Source organism: Oreochromis niloticus, linkage group LG22 (assembly GCF_001858045.2).
Source record: "Oreochromis niloticus isolate F11D_XX linkage group LG22, O_niloticus_UMD_NMBU, whole genome shotgun sequence".
Lineage (NCBI taxonomy): Eukaryota > Metazoa > Chordata > Actinopteri > Cichliformes > Cichlidae > Oreochromis > Oreochromis niloticus.
Genome location: NC_031985.2, coordinates 31,374,604 through 31,394,569, shown reverse-complemented (window position 1 = coordinate 31,394,569; position 19,966 = coordinate 31,374,604). Strand labels below are relative to the sequence as shown.

The window sequence follows — 19,966 nt, the reverse complement described above, 5'->3', positions numbered from 1 at the left end:
CCTAAAAAAGGTGTCGCATCAGACATAAAAACAAACAAACAAACAAACAAACAAACAAACAAACACAGGACCTGAGAGAGGAAAAACCTGCTCTTACCAAGTACTTGTTAGATGGACAGAGAGGAGCAGTAGCTGGCACACATATTCAAATGCAGTTCTAGTTTGCCAGTAAATTAAATGACATTTCACTGTTAACCAAGGGAGCGTTGGAACCTAAGCCCAGGAAGCCACAATGCACTCAATCTCTTTAGCCGGAGGAAACAGTTTGGCGGAAACCAGAAGTTTTTAAGGCGTCGTCTTAGATGGAAAGCACTTAGCCTGTCTGTCTAATCTAATGCGGCTCTTAGAAAAGCATTCAGTGGCTCTCGCTTTTTCTCTCTCACACAAGCAGAAAGAAAAAAAAAGAAGCTATATTGCATTTTACATTTACTGCCTCTCATCCGCACTCGCTGCATGAATAGGGGATTAAACATCTCAAGTGTTTTGTCGATTTCTTCCCTCAGAATCGCTTACTCTGTTCACATAAGCATCTTTGAAAACTGTCCTCTTGTCCCATTCATCACTACAGAGAGCCCCGGGTGTTGGTCTAACCTTTCAGTGACTCTGCCCAATGCCTCACTGGCCCATACACTCCACTGTGATGTAAATGCCAGCCACTTTAAAGTATAGCCCTACCACAGTCATATATCCTCACAGGGGAACAGGGGAGCAAGAGCTCAGAATGTGATCGCAAGGAAGAAAGATGTGCACAAAAGCTTTAGGAAAGCCAGTAATTTTGTCTTAGTGTGTGCTGATGATTGGTGGTGATGATCCGCTGGGGATGATTTGCTGCTCACTCTAAGTTTTGGTGAATAATTCTAGATGAATTGTGATTCTCTTTGACTTTACAACAGTGGGAATATTGTTCATGTTTTTTGCAAGAACTTTAGCAGACCTTCTCTACAGTCAGTTTCCAAGTGTAACGTTCAGAGACATGATGAGCACTATTGTGTTTATATTGAAATATATACACCAATACAGCGTCTGCATCACCGCAGCTGCAGCATCAATCCGTCTGTTGATCTTCCGCTGCCCTCACTCAAGAACAAGACCCTGAGATACTCCACTTGGGGCAGTAACTCGTGCCACTGACCCCTACGCCACCTGCTGCAGGTGGTGGGCCTATAGGAGGGTAGACCCAGGTCCCCTTTTCAGCTGTGCCCATCCGGACCCCATGGAATGGGGCATGGTCTATTGAGCCGTGCCCTAGTCCAATACTTAGATTTACTCAGGAATTCTTACTTATGATTAGTTCTCCGAGTTGTGCTTCTGAGTTTATTCTTGGCTTTATGTATCAGGACATAAATAGAAATAATCTGGTCCTTTGCAGGTTTTAAAATTAGGAAAGTACACCTTCAGATAAACTACAAAACATGACCTATTACACTGTGCCGTTATTTATTTAACAACAATTAAACCAAGATTCAGAAACAGTGTGTGAAAATACAAGTACACCCTTATTCTACCATACGAATTAAGAGGGAAAGGTGCTGCTGATCAGATGAACTTGATTAACTGATCGTCAGTGAGCATGAGCACCTCTGTAAAAGCAGAGGTTTTGGCAGTTTGCTGGTTTGGAGCATTTAGTTTTGCCAATGAGGAACGATAACAGCATTGGTTCTAATATCTTGGAACGATTATAAAGCTGTTTCCAAACAATTTGAAGTCCATCATTCTGCAGTAAGAAGGGTTACTCATAAGTAGATCACATCATATAAGCTCAACACATCATATAAGCTGTCAAGCATGGTGGTGGATGGGTGATTGGGCATGTTTTTGCAGCCACAGGACATGGGCACCTTGCAGTCATTGAGTGGACCAATGACTGAACTCCTCTGTATACATAAAGTTTCTAGAGCCAAATGTGAGGCCACGTGTCCAACAGCCAAAGCTTTGCTGAAACTGGGTCATGCAACTGAATGGTAATCTTAAACACACCAGCAAACACATCACAACAGAATGGTAAGAAAAGAAAAGAATGAAGGTATTGCAATGGCCAGTCAAACTCCAAATGACTGATTACTGTGGTTGGAGAGCGTCCATAAACAAGTGCCTGAAAGCCTCAATGAACTGAAGAAATGTTGTAGAGTGGGCCAAAATTCTTCCACAATGACATGAGAGGCTGAACGAGTCATACAGAAAGCAGTTACTTTAAGTTATTGCTTCTGAATCTGGTTCTACAAGCTGGTGAATCATGGGCTGTACTGAGTTTTTCATATACTGCTTCTGCATTTAGGCTCAAGTTTTGTTAACGTGCTATGTTGCTCTTAATCTGAGGTTGTATTTACCTTATTTTAATATATGATAAATATTACTTTTTATTGCCTTCATATATAAAAGCTTAGAATTAATTTTTATTTGTTTATTTATTTTTACCATGACTGATTTCAGTGCCAATTGTTTCTCTTTCAGAAAGATTCATTTACAAATCAGGACACTTCTAAGTTCCAAACATCAAAATAACAGCTATGGAAATTAAAGCCATTATTTCCACAGGTAGCTACCTGCCCTATATAGTTACCCAGCTGGAATACAGTCATTTGGATTCAGAATTAATTGAGAACAAACAAAAACTGAAAGGAAATGAGGATAAGCAATGCACTTGTTTTACCTTTTGGTTGCTAAATGTAACAGAAAAGCTCCAGCTGTGCTGGCTGTAATTTCTTCTCCCCGTGGAGCTGCAAGCACACCCAGCTGAACAGCTCCTCAGCACATGAAGAAGGAACATCACTGGCTTTAGCAAGAGGCATTTGCATTAGCAAACATTTCCAGCCAGAGGAGTCTTACCTGCCAGCAACATAAATGGTCACCAGTGAATCCAAGTATTTTGAAAATATATTTTCCCAGTGTGACCACAAAGGAAAAACTCTACTGTGTGGAAAAGATGAGGAATATCGACTTATTCAGTGATAACTCTCAGGGGATATGAGGGTACAATTGTTCCAAAACCTAAAGAATAATCTAATACAACATGGAAAGGACTTTCAGTGCCAGACGACTAAGCTTTCAACTCGTCTAAATATGCTGCTGAATGCAATGTCAGTCAGACAGAAATGTTTTTTTAGGGCAATCATTTTCAGCCCAATTGAAGTGCATTAGCCCTGCTCATAAATGTTAATGCAAATGAACCAGATCTGTGATGGGCTGAAAAAGTGGTGTTAGCTAAAAGGGAAAAACCTCCGTACCTGCTTCTAGATATAAAGAAACCCAACCAGGGATTAAACTCCAGTCACGTTTACTTATTTCACTGAGCTATCTTTGCTTTCACGATATCCTGTTCATCAGTCATAGAGGTACGTTTGACCACAGAAGGGAGATAGAGTGAGGGCATACACTTGTTAGGCAACAGCCATCAATATCGCTGCTACTTGAGGTAAGATTAGAGCAGATGAAACAATAATGGCCCCCATGGGGAATATGGCTTGTCACAGCAGCAGAGAACAGGATATAAATAACGGTGTAAAGACACAGCCTTCTTACTGTTACAAGTTAAAGTGGAAAAATACATTCATGTGTTATAAAGAGCAAACACACACTATGAGCAGTGCAGCTGTTGGTACCACTAGTGCGTAAATATTTATTAATGGCTTTTTCGAAGAGAAAAAGTACGTACGAGTAAATTTATGTGGCTCTCAGACCGCACAAGCCACAAATCAACATGATTAAAATACTTCTGCGCAGCTAACACAAAACTTTTCTCCTTCCCTCCCCAAACAGCCGAGTGTAATAAATGTGAACCGACGAGGTACAAAACTGCTTGGGTCAGTGTGGCGTGCATGAGTTACTGCAGTGTTTTCGCATTATTGAAAAAGAAATATATTTCAGATGATTCAATAAACTTGATCAAGCTCAGCAGCGATGGTGGGTTAGAGATTTTCTCCCAGGCAGAGTCAGTGAATATGATTATTATTGTTATTTAAGTTCCAGGCAAAGTCATCATGATTATACCATTACTGAATCTTGGTTTGAGCTGAATAATTTGCCTCCTAATTAAGATTCAACTCAGTAATTATACACAAACACAGAAGAACCAGGGAAATTAGCTAAACCATAAACAATAACTGCCTGTTTTATAAGGAGAAGGCATGTGATTGATAAGGTATTAGTGTTTGGTTATTATGATAAATTATGACACACGCAGAAGGTCACCAAGCTATTAGCCCATTGGAATATTGGTCTATTTGTAACCATTTGTATAAAATACTTCTCTCTGCTCTGCCTGGTTTCTTTGTATCAGTGAGCACTTTCTGTATCCACTTTCTCAAGCATCCTGGTTACTTACAGTAATCTCCAAACCAGCTTTCAGTGTCACAGATTGTTGTTTGAAGCTTTCAGGAGACAAATCCAGATGAGTATTAAAAAAACAAAACAACAAAAAAACAAAACAACTTGAGTGACAGTGTTTCATATTAAAGGTGACAACCATGAAGCCCGGAGTTACTGGTGAAATGAAACAGGTTAAATCAGCACTAATGGTTCTAATGGTTATTAAATACTTCATTAAGTGAGGGCGGGTGGGGGCAGGTTGTTATTTTTCCAGAGTTAAAAATAGTCGTATGAATGCATTCACTCCCATGGGCGGTTTAGTTTCCAGTTCACCTAATCTGTACCCAGCTCATAAACTTTTTTACATTTAGTTTTAGTCGTAGTCTTCTGACTAAAACATCATTTAGTTTTAGTCAGAAGTCAGCTAAAGATCAGAAGATTATAGCAGACTGAACCTAAAGTTGACTAAGTTAACCAAAATATAAGGTGGAAAAATGTGTTGTGATTTTACTCGTGAGAGTTGCTCCGCACGTTTTACAAAGCATCTTATTTTTATTGACATCAAATGCTAAATGTGTCCGTATGTCACAGGCACAAAGGAGATTACTTCTGACTGGATCACTCCCAAACTCGTCCCAACTCCGTTCTGATTGAATCAGGTCTCTCCAGAATATTTTTGTTTGTTGACAAAAGTCTCAGTCAGTGTCAGTGTCACTGTTTATCATAGTTTTTGACCTTATGGATTAGTTTTTATTTAGTTATCGTCTTTGTTATTGCCAGACAACAAAAAGCTGGTTGATGAAAACTGACAATAATGATTAATGCTTACATGGAAACTCCAAAAAGGAGACCACTGTTAAACTTCCATCAGTGAATGTAAATGCTGTTTTTTTAGCTAAACTAGGTTCCAAAGTATTCAATTCAATTCAATTTTATTTATACAGCGCCAAATCACAACAACAGTCACCTCAAGGCACTATATATTGTAAGGTAGACCCTACAATAATGCATACAGAGAAAAACCCAACAATCATATGACCCCCTATGAGCGACAGTAGGAAGGAAAAACTCCCTTTTAACAGGAAGAAACCTCCAGCAGAACCAGGCTCAGGGAGGGGCGGGGCCATCTGCAGCGACTGGTTGGGGTGAGAGAAGGAAGACATGACAAAAGACATGCTGTGGAAGAGAGACAGAGATTAATAACAAGTGTGATTCAATGCAGAGAGGTCAATTAACTATTGGGTATTACATTCTCCACCAGTTCTTAAATGAAGTTTCAGCATTTGGCTTATACATAACCACTTGACTAAGGTTGATGAACTTTGGTTCAGTAGTTTTTGTGTTACTGACATGATCACATGCCTCAGCTTTACCTTGATGGAGGCATAACCTAAAAACTTTAAATGAAAATGAATTATATTATTCTTGGACCTCGAGGATCACCTCATTCTCCTCAGTTCCAGCGGTTCTTTGAGTCTGGGGCAAATGTGTCACTCTAAATTAAAAACATATAGTAAAAGACTAACAGCCGTGTGGTCGGCAGAGGCCGTGGTTTGTGAATGAAATTAAGTAGTTTGAAGACAAGAGAGACTGTTTTAAGTTACCTCAGCAAAATCAAGCAATGGCAGCAACTACCAGTGGGAATCAAATATACCACTGAGGTGCACTGAAGCAGTGGCACCAAGCACCACCAGACTGTGATGTGTAACTTGTAGAAGTAGACAGAGTAGTAAAACTGGGGCATATTGTTTTGAAATTGCAGGTTTTCTTTAAATGACTCTGGTGGTTGATTGTCTCTTTGCAAATCATCACTCATTAAATTAGAAAAATAATAATCAAGAAATCATAGCTTCTGTGGTGTCAGATTTGTGAGGGAGTAGGGTTAATTGAGCATTTCACTTGGACTTTTATTTGCAGCTTTTTTGCATTTTCTTGAACCTAAACAAAGGAAACCTGAGGGAGGCATGTTGTTTTACGCTGTGGTTTTACATAATCTGGCCCAGTTAAGCTCCAGTTGAGTCTGACACCCTTACACTAGGGGGCAACCGACACACAAGTCCATTATAGCAATCAACCATCGGCTACAAAGGGATAACTTTGTAGCCGATGGAGTATAAATAGGACGGCAACCTCCTTGCAACTAAAAAAAAAAAAAACTGGTGATTTCCTTTTAATTTTTTCACAGATTGCAAACAGCTGTGGTGACCAACCAGTCCCCCTGACACTGAGCATTCAAGACCATTAACCTCTGGGTGACCACTTTCAACTGTGATTACACAGGTTGTCTGGTGGTAGACAGCCAGACAGTTTACTCGCTCTCTGACTGACTGGATCACTCACAGGCAGACTGATGAAGGTTTACAACTGATTTCAGTCTAATTTATAAGCATAGGCAAAGAGTTGCAATCAATCTGAACAAGTCTGTGAAGACGAGCACAGTGTTTTTGCAATAGGGAACTCGAATCAACTGGTTGGCAACTGGTTGTATTCTGGTTTTATTCCTGTATAAAAGCAAGGCTCTGAATGTAAGTAGTCAATGTGAACTTCTTTATCAGACAGAAACAGATTTGTGATTTTCATTGATTTATGACATCATTTTATCATCATCTTGATACACCAAAGTCACTCTGAACATGGTAACTGACATTGCCACTCACTGCAGCCTTGTCCCTGTCTATTAAACACTTTATTCATTTTTTCACATGGTTGCAATAACTTTGGCACCACAGTCTCCAATCATTGTTTTTCCTAGTGCAACTGTAGTATTAAACATATCTAACCTTAAAACCACTAAACAGCTCTGTGGAGCTCAACCAATGCAATGAATTTTCATAAATTTACTGTTTCATTTATTTTTTGTCAGCCCAAGTCAGACCCTGTGATGGGATAGACTTTACAAGAATAAAATAAGCTCTGACTTCCTTGAATTTCCACTCCCTGTTTCGTATCTACAGTGTGTGAGACAGCCCCAGACTCTTTCCACTAATATTTGCAGGGAAACAGCTGTGGACTATTTCCAGACCAAACTGTTTGTTCTCATCCTTGAAGCTCTTCTTTTTCAATAGAACCAAACCTTGCAGTTCAAAGACACTTCTGACAGAGCACAGCCATACAAGAGAGATAAATCTCTCTTGTATGGCTGTGTGAGATGGTCTTATTGCTGCTCCTTGTCGATGATGGGGTGGGTGATGGGGGGACACCCACACAGTAGAGCACTTCTGAACAATTCAATCCACTCACTGGCCACAGAGTGCAGCAAAAGACCAACAAGAATGAGGCAAAGACGATGCAGCACAAGGCAACTGTCAGCATGCTCTGTGCTCAGTGTTTTCCACACGACAGCTCCTCTGTGTTAGTGTGTGTGATTTGTGTAACAGTTATTGTGTACATCTCTGTGAGAGTTGCCATTGCTTTCAGACGCCATAGTGGACACTTTGCACCAACAGTGGGCACATAACAGAAGAAGAAAGGAGAAAAATAAAGCTGCATGTCAAACCTTTCATAGTGGCTGAATGTTGGATTTTCACTCCTTATTCCTTTTTGGCCATTCATTAAGATGTGGTTGCAGAACATTTCACTAAATCTAGACTGAGTTAAGAGTTTTTGTGCAAAGAGGAAACAGAAATAATATAAGGCAGATGTAGCTTAATATGCTTTTACAGGTATGTCATTGGAATTGTTGGTGACAGTCTCTTTCCTCTTGTATCTTAGCTTGTTTCTGAGTTTTCCAGGAGAGCACCGTCACTGCAACCATGGTAGCAGGAAGCATGGAAGTGCATTTACACCACGGGACTGATAATGTTTTCACATATTTACAGGGCATATTTAATATTTGGCCCTGTGATCAGGTGCTTCAATAAGATATAATGAGTTTAATTCAGCTGGTGATCAACAACAAAGGTCTGCAAGCCAGAACCACTGGGTGGTAATAAAGCCATAACCATCTTACCAGGCAAATAATTATCAACCCTGTTTTCCAGTCATGCTGGCATTTCGTAATGTAAAAACTGCTCCTTGAAAAAGCTCACCTAATCTTAAATGTTGAGTGTTGAGGTGGAACTTGCTGTCTTGCAGACAAACTTGAGAAACTACAGGAAGACGTGGGAATCTGCCAACAACCAAAGCATCAATGCAAGGTTTTTGGTGTAGCACATTCTTTGCAAATGGTCTAAAGAGCTTAGAAAGAAAAGTTGCTTGAAGACGTTTCACTTCTCGTCCGAGACATTTCTTCAGTTCTAAGGTCAAATGGTGGAGATTCCCAGATTTAAGCCCTATCGGAGTGTCCCACAAGAGGGACATGGACCACCTATTGCTCTTCTACCTAATCACACAAGCCAAGGTGTGAAAACAGGTGTAGGTCACAATCAGCCAAGGTTTTGGTGGTGAACCCACCATTCTTTGCAAATGATTTTCACCAAGTGAAAGGGCATCGACCTTCTGCAACCACTGGCACCAGGTGGTTGTATCATGTCCAATATGGCCAACAGATCTCAAGTAGTGTGTGCAAGATGTGTCCTGAGGAACCTCAATAGCTGCTGCTCCTTCATGTTGGAAGGAGCTGATTGAGGTTGCTCAGGCATCAGATCCCCACGGCTCTTGAAATGTTCCAAGCGGTGAGAGATTTTTCAATTAAGGCCTAAACATGCTGGAGAAATGATCATACCTGGCCAGGTAGTGCCAGGTGTTAGTGAGACGATGCCACAACCTGACTCCAGGTGTTGGACCGATTTGTTGTGATTTGTTGATTTGACATGAAGACGATTTAAAAAGACAGAATTCATCTATGAAAAGCATTCTCTTAAATTCCCCAACTTGCCTGAAATTACTTTGTGAACAGGTAAATTGCTGTGTGGAAGAAAAGACCTGAGTTTATCTGGGTGGCAATTACACACACAGACACTCGCTGCACATGGTAAAGCGCAGTGAAGTGAACAAATGAGAATTGTAAATAGATCCATTAAAATCTTGGGCGTGCCAAAGACAGGAGCAGCTCAGTACTGGAAGTGTGCCTGTTTGTTATACGGAGCCCGCTCCAACTTACTGTGCAGATCAAAGGTTAGCCGTCGCTTCCTGCATTGTTTGGTTTCACATGCTTGTCTTCAGCTGTGACGGGGTCAGAGTCCCCTGACTGCTGAGATGAATAATTGCATGCTTTTAATTTGATCCTCAGCGGTACATCTGCGTACATCAGAGGCTTTTCAGAGTGGAGAAGGAGCAGAAGGGAGTGGAAAATGCACTCAGCCAGAAAGCCTCTGACAGAGAACAATACATATACACTGGTCAGATTCAAATGAAGGTTGGCATCATCGATTGCAAATGTGTCACAAACAGACAGATTCCCCCGTGGACACGGAAGAGCAGAAAAACAAAGGAAGTGTGAAGCATGCTGGTTGCCATGTGAAAATGAGCGTGTTCCTTAAGGATTTGGATAGTAGCACACTTATTTGTTTTGGCTTCAGACTCATTACTTTGGATGTGAAATGACAGCATGTGGTTAGAGGGTGGATTTTAGCTCAAATCTGAATGGCCGTGCTGCAATAACACATGAAGCTTCAAAACTGCCATGTGATGGTTTGCCACGGGAGCATGAGGACTAAAAGCTGGATTCACGACAGAGGGAGAGTTTTAGGCACACACACTTACAAACTTCTATTTTTATTTAATATTGAAAAAGCTAACTTTACTGACATGACTCACATAGCTGTAGGTAGTACACCAAGGGGATCAAATGATTGCTTTTTCCAAATATGTAGCACAAAAACTAAATGGGTATGTACTTATTTTTTCAGAGAATACAGTTATATTTAGTACAGTATTGTAGTTTCTGCAAGCTGTCCAAATCTTCATGAAAAGAGAGAACAAAGAGGTCCAAATTGGCTGATAATTCTCCCAAAAATGAACATGATGGTATTCTTTTAATCTAAGAGTTATTGTGTTATTTCATATTTCTCAATTAGAGTGTGAAGCCCAACCTTTCTATCTACTGTCAACTGTTTTTTGGAGATCATGGTGTGATGGGACTCATATCCACTTTTGAAATGTATGGGATGCTGTCTCTGACTTCTTACGAGTTTGTAACCAGACCAAAAAGTCACATGGCACAATTTTGTAGTTTTCCTAATACCACCTTGGGCACCCAAAGCATATGTTAGTCTCTACACTACATTCCACCCAAGAGGTAACTACACGAAGTGGGAATCTTGGCCTGTCAGTCCAACATTGGAAAGAGTGATAGAGCTCAATAAGGCTTAGTTAGTGATAATCGCAGGGCTTATGGTTCAGTTCTGAGCTCCACCTGTCCACATGCTTCTATGTCTTTGGGCAAGACAATGAACTTTAGCCTGCTATTGATGGTATTTTTGCTTTTGTGTGGCCTGGAAATTTATATTTTTGCTTTGAGGATAAACAGCTCTTGATTGAATTGTCATGAGCTTTGATGAAAGAGGATAGATTGTACCGATTAGTGACCTCCTGACATCAAGAGGTTTAAAGTTTCAATCAAGATTCACATTTGTGGTGTTAAGAAAAATATTACAAATTGTAAGATTGTTATCCTAAGCACTAATTTAAAAAAAATTATGATTTCAGTATCACAGAAAAGTTAAACAAAAAGCGATTATCTGAGCCAGAGAGAAAGTCTGCGTGATGTTTGTGCCTCATATTTGTATTATGACAAACTTACAATTGTGACACTAAAAAGTGCCACACACAATGCTGATGAATAGTTCATTCATTTTGTTCACCGCTTTCATTTGCACTTGGCTAACACTGCACTGCAGTCAGTGGATTAACTGAATCATTGAAAATCATGAAAACAATCCGGAGCAGTGTTGTCAGTGTCATTCTCCAGTATAAAAGCAGGATACCACTTTAGCATTTATGTCCAACACGAGGACAGAAATCTGCATTAGGAGACAGTATAATAACACGAAAACTAGCCATAAGGTGGCACTTCTATCTAGGACAATTTTTATCTTACACTTTTATTTTCAACATTTTTTGCCTTTACCCTCACTGGTTGGTTAGCTTTAAGACAGTGACTGGGTTTTTGCAGTAAATATGCACATATCCTGCACATTGAAAAACGACAATAAAGATGTATTGTATGTATTACAGTGTAGTTCCTGCATATGAAACACGCTGTCATCACATCAGTACATGACAACTAGGAAATAAGAACAGATTGTTGTATCAGAAACCCACTGCCTGAGACATGACTAGCAAACATGGCTATATACTAAAAATGTTTCAAGGATTAGTCAGTTTCAAGCATCCCATCATTTCATCACCTCGACCTGTCGTGGCAGATGGCCCCGCCCCTCCCTGAACCTGGTTCTGTTTGAGGTTTCTTCCTGTTAAAAGGGAGTTTTTCCTTCCCACTGTCGCCAAAGTGCTTGCTCATCGGGGGGTCACATGATTGTTGGGTTTTTCTCTGATGTATTATTGTAGGGTCTACCTTACAATATAAAGCGCCTTAAGGTGACTGTTGTTGTGATTTGGTGCTATATAAATAAAATTGAGTTGAATTGATTGTTAGTTTTAAGATTCAGTTAAACTGATGACAAATGGACTGGTTCTTATTTAGCACTTTTCTACTCTTCCTGAGCACTCAGCACCTCCCAACTCCATTCCTTGTAACTGTGTACTTCGTGCCTAAAGAGGAAGGTGATTGTTAGCTGTAAAGCCACTTAAGTTCCTGCTGCCTGCAGTGTGGAGTTCTGGCTGTTAGCCTGCAGATTTCTTGCTAGCTGAGTGATAGACAGTAAAGACTCCATGTCTGTGAAATATGTATGTGGGTACGATAGGTTGAAAGTTTGATGATAAGCTACAATACATGCCAGTTGCACTGAGACTGGACTCTTCCATGACATTAACGTTCCCTGTTCAGCAAGACTGAATAAACCACTTAGTTATCATGTTACATTCATGTTACATTCTTTTAGAAATCCTAATATTCAGCATGATTACTGTTTACTCTCATTTAATATGTGACCTCACTTTTACTTTAGTGGGTTATTGCTTCTGCTGCTGTTGTTACTGGGTGAAAAATTGCAACTCCAGCTTTGCCTATCAGTCATTTACATGGTCCTTAATGGGCTTAGCGAGTTTGATGTCTCAAGGGCAAAAAACTCTGCTATTTGCAAAGCAGAGTTTATACTCTTAAAAATGCATGAGGCTGACTGAGCAAATGCTAAGGCAAATGCAAAGGCTTACATATTCACCCTTGTGCACATTCCGACACGAAGTCAACACCCCAGTGCTTGTAGATGGTGGCTTTAATGGGCTGCTGAAGTTGCCATATGTTTGCTGTATTTTGTCTCTGTTTGGTATCTCCTCATATTCGAATGAAAAACCACAGAAATGGCAAAGCAAAGAATATTTCTTGGCCATTAATCACACTGAGTCATGTCAGAAAAATGAAAAGTATACTCACACACTTCATGTTTTCAGTTTGCTCCAGGGGTAACTTTGACTTAATCAAATAAAGTCGTCTCTTATAATTATATTTTTAAATATTCATGAACTCTATTTCATCAGGCTTGGAAAAATAGATGATTATGCAGTAGATTATTATGAAAAGAGATGTTTCATCTTAAAAATCCAGCATAGCCTCATTTGTCGGGGACTCTTCACGTTGACATTATCTTCACATTGTACACCTCTTAAAGCCTTTTGTTTAGCGCGGCTTGACGCGTGACTCAGTGAGGATGGCTAAATCAGATAATCAAAGCGTGTGCTTATAAGCTTCACGAATCTTTCAGCACCTTCTCTGTTTTGTTCTGTGAGAGAACAGACACATTTTTGTTTTCAGAGCTAAAGTGGCAACCTCGTCTGTCAATAACAAACCCTGCAGATGAAATAACAAGCCTTAAAATACCTTCTTAATGACTGGCTCCATGCTGTGTCCTAACCTCACCTTCATCTAAAACACTTTTGGATTTGTTTCTCTCGCTGAAGGTTGTAACACTTGTCTTTGTGTTGGGTTTTTTCCCCCTCCTCTGCAGGGTGAGTGCTCCCAGAGATGCTACAACATCTTTGTTCTGGAGACAGTGTGTGTCGCCTGGTTCTCCCTGGAGTTCCTGCTGCGCTTCATTCAGACTCAGAGCAAGTGTATGTTCCTGCGTACGCCTCTAAACGTCATCGATGTGGTAGCCATTCTTCCCTACTACATCACCCTCATCGTGGACTCTCTGTCGGTGGGTGGGAAACCTGCAGGCTCAGGGAACAACTACCTGGAGAAGGTGGGGTTAGTTCTCCGAGTTCTCCGCGCACTACGGATCTTTTACGTCATGAGGTTGGCCCGGCACTCCTTAGGCTTGCAGACCCTTGGCCTAACAGTGAGGAGGTGCACGCGTGAGTTTGGCCTGTTGCTGTTGTTCCTGTGCGTGGCCATGGCTCTTTTCTCACCACTCGTTTTCCTAGCTGAAAGCGAAATGGGCGCAAAGCAGGAATTCACCAGCATCCCTGGTAGCTACTGGTGGGCGGTCATCTCCATGACTACGGTTGGTTACGGGGACATGGTGCCCAGAAGCATCCCTGGTCAGGTGGTGGCGCTTAGCAGCATCCTGAGCGGCATCCTCCTCATGGCCTTCCCTGTCACATCCATCTTTCACACCTTCTCCCGCTCCTATGTTGAGCTGAAGGAGGAGCAGAGCCGGGCGCTCAGGCAGAAGCCAGACTCGCAGGACAGCACCAAGTCGCAGAACAGCGAGGACTCCCAGGAGACGGACAGCTACCATGGCATTACAGAGGCCACGGCTTCAGCCATACAGCGGAGAAAGTCCATGGCTGCTCAGAGAGCGGCTGAGATCAGAGCGTCCATGAAGACTTAGCCTCTCTGTCAGCCTGTCTTTTTTCAAGCGGGAGCCACGGAGGCTGCGATACCCAGCACTGGGACTTCAAAAATGACAAGCTGCGGGACTGTGAACAGGGATGAGGTTTTCTCTGTTGAGCTCGGGGTTTCCGCTTTGAACGTGTGAAGCGCTTGTGCACCAGAGTGTGTCTGAATTTCACAAGTTTTACAGGAGAGCCGCAGATGAGGTCTTTTTCGTTTTTTACAAATCTGATTTTAAAATATAGGAAACGACACAATATTCACACTTAAGTATCTAAAAAAACCAACCCTAACGGACAGTACTCTCACTGACTGTGACTCAGATTACTCTCTGAAAAGAAAATCTGCTACTAAAACACACGTGTTCTTGTTTAGACCTCTGAATAATAGTTTATGTTCCTCATGTAGCTGCATTGAGTGGATTGTGTGAAATAAAGCTGTTTGCTGAGATTTTAAACATGCAGTTTATTATTATGATCTCAATTCAGTATTCAATTATGCATTCATCAAACCCAATAAATCACTTGTAGGTGGGGTCCTGTTATACTGGTGTCTCATTGGTATGCACTGTGTACACTTGTATGATCTCAGTGCATTCATTTCCAGTGGAACACAGCTATTTACTCTCAACATAATGATATAATACTCATTCATCAGTCAGAGGGCTTTTCAGTCTGCTGGGACGTTTTGTTGTTTTAATTGGCAACTGACAGGAAGATTGCTCCCACATTGGCATCTCCATTAAAAGGCTTTGCCTGATGCACAGGGAGATGCTTCAGTAGCATAGTCTGATAGTTCATGCGTATATGTTTATGACTGATACCAGCCTCATGTGGTGCTAAAATGCAAACTAGCATAAACATTAGCTTAGCTTAGCATAAAGACTGGAAATGGGGTGAATACAGGCATGATCTGATGTGACGTGTTGGTGCTGTTCCTGGATCATCAAAACTATTGTTGGTCCAGGTTCAACATTGCAAGTGATCATTTGCATAGTCATGATGTCATAGTTTTGCTTCCTGTAAATACCCTCACCTCATAACCATAAAGACAACCTTAACTATAATCTGATCACATCCCGAAGCCTAACCCTGGCACTTAACTTCCCCCTTTTCAGGGTTTTTCTTGAGTGAACATCAGCAGATTTTTCCATGTCGTAAAACTATGACATCATAACAATGTGATTGGTCACTTCTAACCTGGACCAACATTGACTATGATGATTCTGGCACAACACCAACACTGGGATCAGGTACAGCTGAATACAGGGCTGCTATGTCAGTGTGCACAGCAAGAAAAAATAATAATCCTGAGCTAGTTTTGTGGTGGTCAACAAAAGGGAACCAGCTGAAAGTTGAAATCTAAACAGATGCACATAATCATATATCTGAAAGGTCTGGAGAAAAGCTTGAAGTTTTTTGTCATCATTCAAAGATTTTTTTGGTTGTTGCTTGCTGAGGATAGTTTCCTGTGTATTTGTTTATTAAAGATAAGAATGTTTAGCTCAGATTATAATAGCTGCTGTTATAGTAAAAAGGAAAGAAAGAAACAAAAAAAAAATCAACTTCACACAACTTTTTGTCCATATGAAGGATAGTTTTTCACTTTACTTACTCTAACACTGACACATGAAGACGTCCACCCAGGGTCTCCCAATCCATCCACAAATCCATTCACATGACTTGTTGACCTGTGACAAACATGGACAGGTCTACTGGCAGCAAAGTGGCATTCAAAGCAGCAGTGTGTGTGTGTGTGTGTGTGTGTGTGTGTGTGGTAGGAAGAGCACTGTAATATAAATATAAAAATGTGTGAACATAACTCACAGCGTCAGTGTTTAATAGGGGGAAAAGCTGGCTGGAAAAGGGGCGACTGGGTCAGTCAATGGACTTACCAGTATCACGAATCCATCATTACAGCACAGCAAGATCTCAGATTAATATTAACTGCATATTTCATTAAAGCTTACATTTTCAATTCTAAATTAATTTGCTCCATAGATGAAGGTTGTATCCTTTCAGATGCTAGCAGATGGCCGCCCCTCCCTGAGCCTGGACCTGACGGAGGTTTCTTCCTTTTAAAAGGGAGTTTTTCCTCCCCACTGTCACCAGGGGGTGGTCTGATTATTGGTGTTTCTCTGTATTATTTTAGGGTCTTTACCTTACAACATAAAGCGCCTCACAACTGTTGGTGTGATTTGGTGCTATATAAATATAATTGTATTAAAATGAATTAATATTGCTATTTTGAGCCTAACTCAATATCATTTCTTTAAATGTATTAAATATTATAAATTAATCTCTAGTGTTCAAAAACATAGAGACTTCTGATATCTTCTCTATGGGTCTAACAACGGTGTATATAGATAAAATAACCAGTACAGTAGCAGCTGGAGTAAAGCAGGATGCTTCAGGCAAAGATGAAGTGCAGACCAACCTGGTGTTCCTGCACCAATGAACATCACACAAACGTAATAAAGTAAAAATATTTTTATTTGTGCAACTTTACTACTGTGCCGATCTGTGCTTTTCTACGTGAGACTTGAAGACGACGTCTTTTACAAATGGCGACGCTTCTTTCCCACAAAAATCACTGGTTAGTAGGCGACGCTAATCTGTTAACCAATGCATGCAAGGTGTGAAGCAGAAGTTGCCATGGCAGTGCATCCCAGTAAGAGGTTATAGTTATTAAGTTTCTAGCCACCTTTCCCACAACTGAACACCCAGAGTTGAACCTGAAGTTACCTGAGGCTGATATTACAGGCCTCCGATTATGAACCAAAGATTGGTGTCTTTTCAAGAAAAGAAGTGACAAAATGTATCACCAGTGATACCTGTATTTATAAGTACATGAAGTTTGTTAGAGAGCAAACACTCCCCAAAAGAAATTCTAATTATAGTTTTCTTCTCTTCAAAGAGGCTGACTGACTCTGACAAGTATTAAACATCCACCTTCAGGCAGTTAAACAACAGATCCCGGGAATGCTTCATTCAAAAAGCAATAACAGCTATTGTAAATAATTTCTACACCCTCACATGATTTCCTCATGTAATTCCACAAACAGCGCTTCATTTTCTTCAATTTCTCCTACTCGAGTGCCTGGTACTTTGAAGTGATACAACAGCGAACCATTCTCCCAAACTGTTGTCAAGCTGGAGGCGTCCAAGCGTGCTTGAAAGTGCAAATTAGGTTCAGGTATTTGCAAAAGGCCGTACAGGTTGCAAGGACGTGCTTGCCCTGGATTGCAGTCACTGGATTAACAAAGTCATTAAAAAGCGTGGAAATACTACAGAGGGAACACTCTTAAAACTACTACATAATATTTTAATGGAAATAGAGTTTTGATGAGGAGCAGATGGTGTGTTTGAGTTTAAAAGGGTTTGTGCTTGGAGTCATAAATCCATAGCCTGAGGAAGTCTCTGACAAAAATGCAATAAAAATGATAATGAACACAGTCCCGTGTGAAAGGCTTAAACAATTTATTACACAAGTGCTTCCTCAAACTTGCAGAGCTGTATGTGATATACTCGCGAGGTACGCAAATCAGGACTGGTTTGATTGTGGTTTGACTTCTTGTTTTTCATTTCAAGCCTGTCACTGATAATAAATTCATTCGGTTTTCATCCATGGTTGATTTAGGCACTCTGTTTGGAATTTTAGCTTCAGTCCAGCTGGATTCAGTCTCTCAAACCAGGTATGAGGGTAAGTCTTGTGACAAAGAAGAGGGTTAGATGTCTTTGGGAAAACCAACATGGTGCTCTGTGACAGGGGTGTCAAATGTAAGGCCCGTGGGCCAGATTCAGCCTGAGAAAGACTCCAATCTGGCCCACCTGAATGCTTTGAAAAATGTGAAGGAAGCTATAAAGTTTTGACTTTTAACTATATTTTCTATCGTGTAATTAGAAACTTTCAGTTTTATGATCACGGGATGGTGTGGACTCGAGCTACCAGGACTTTTTCTGTACACGTTTATTCCTTGCAAATTGAGCCCAGAGTCCAGATTTATTTCATGTACTACAGCAGCATTTCTATATCATGTAGAAAAATTACATACTGTTATAATTGCACTTCCTTTCCTTTTATTAAGATTTTGGCGGGATTAAATGTGCAGATAAACTTCTGCTCTGCTCTGTTTGCCGTGTGATTTACAAGTCATTAGCCTGTGAATGTGCAGTCTCCCTTGGTTTCTCACTCAGATCCACCCCTCGCATGTCATCTCTGCTTTGAAAACACCACGAAAGCAACAGAAAACACTCAGCTTGACGCTTCACAATGGGACCTCGCTGACCACTGTGTGATGCCATAGTCCAGTAACAACCAGCTCCTGGCTCTCTTCCTTCTGATTGGCTGCCACTCACCTGGCTTTGCAATCAGAACCTGGTGATGGTGAGCGCCGCTGCTTCTTGCTGTTGTAGAAACAGAAACTCTGAAAAACACGGTTGGTATTGTACACCTTGCAATTACCCCAGTACCTTTTCTTTGCCTCTATGAGTAGTTCCCTCTTTTATTAAAAAAAATATATAAGTGGAGAGAATTTTTTCATAACTCATCCACCTGGATACTGGAGTTAGGGGCGTGACCAAGTCAACAAGTCTCAAGGATCGCTCTATGTCCTTTAATCAAAGTTGCACACAATATTCACCTAATGGGTCTTCACCCATAGTGTACTCATGATCAATGGCCAGGTCACGTTCGTCATTTTCAATGGATTCATTAGTTCTGCCTCCCATTTTACTTTTAAATACTGTAGGAACCACAAGTAAGCCTGCGGTGTGATGGGGTGATACAGTACTATGAGCTCTTTAAGATTTTGTAATTTAGGACAATGATCTTAAAGTTGTTTCTGGATTTAACAGCTGGCCAGCAAAGAGGAGCCAATATGTGCAATATATACTCATTTTTGTCCCTGTCTGTACTCTCACTGTAAAATTTTGGATCAGCTGAAGGCTTTTTAGGGAGTTTTTGGGACAGCCTGATAATAATAAATTACAGTAGTCCAGCAAGACGTAATAAATGCACTAGTTTTATGGCATCATTCTGAAACAGGATGTTTCTACTTTTAGAGATATTGTGTAAATGGAAGAAAGCAGTCCTACATACTAGTTTGATATGCACATTAAAAATGGTTCCAATATTTCTCACAGTGTTACTGGAGGCCAAGGTGATGAGATGAGATGAGATAAGATGAGATGAGATAAGATAAGATAAGATAAGATAAGATGAGATGAGATGAGATGAGATGAGATAAGACGAGACGAGACTTTATTGAGCCCATGACGGGGACATTTTTGCGTTACCTCAGCTCAGGTACAGATAGCAGAAGAAAAATATAAAAAATAAAAATAAAATACATACAAATATAAAATAAGTAAGATAATACACTATATACAATGGTAGTATACACAGTATGTGATTATGGATATGGTTGTGGAAATATGCAAGACATAAACTGCATAGCTTAACATAATATCCTCAGGTTTGTCTGAAATTAGAAGTAGGAAATTAGAGGTCATGCAGGGGTTTATGTCTCATAAGCATTCCTGTAGTTTAACCAGTTGGTTGTAATAACCTGTGAATTGAGGGCGATTGTGGACGAGCTACCACATCACCGACTGTTTGGTTAACTGACCGTCCCAGAAATTTGGGCTTTATAAGTCTGGTGGTTTGCCTTATTTAGGAAACATATCCTTCTGTGTGCTGCACTGATACTGTTCAAGAATACAGCTTGCTAACAAGCTAGCTAACATTAACTGATAAATTAGCATTCCACCTTTCATCAGTCCAAAAAAATTCGACATGATTGTGGTCAAAACACTAACGTAGAAG

The 19,966-nt window shown here is 40.5% G+C and overlaps 1 protein-coding gene across 1 annotated transcript in view; it reads left to right on the top strand.

Annotated features, from left to right (window-relative positions):
- Positions 1-14,597, top strand: part of kcng2 (potassium voltage-gated channel, subfamily G, member 2) — a 35,618-nt gene extending 21,021 nt beyond the window's left edge. Inside the window, exon 3 of the mRNA XM_005450759.4 lies at positions 13,311-14,597. Within this exon, the coding sequence (XP_005450816.1) occupies positions 13,311-14,138 (828 nt within the window). The 3' untranslated portion in view covers positions 14,139-14,597. The remainder of the gene's footprint in view (positions 1-13,310) is intronic.
- Positions 14,598-19,966: the final 5,369 nt, after the last annotated feature.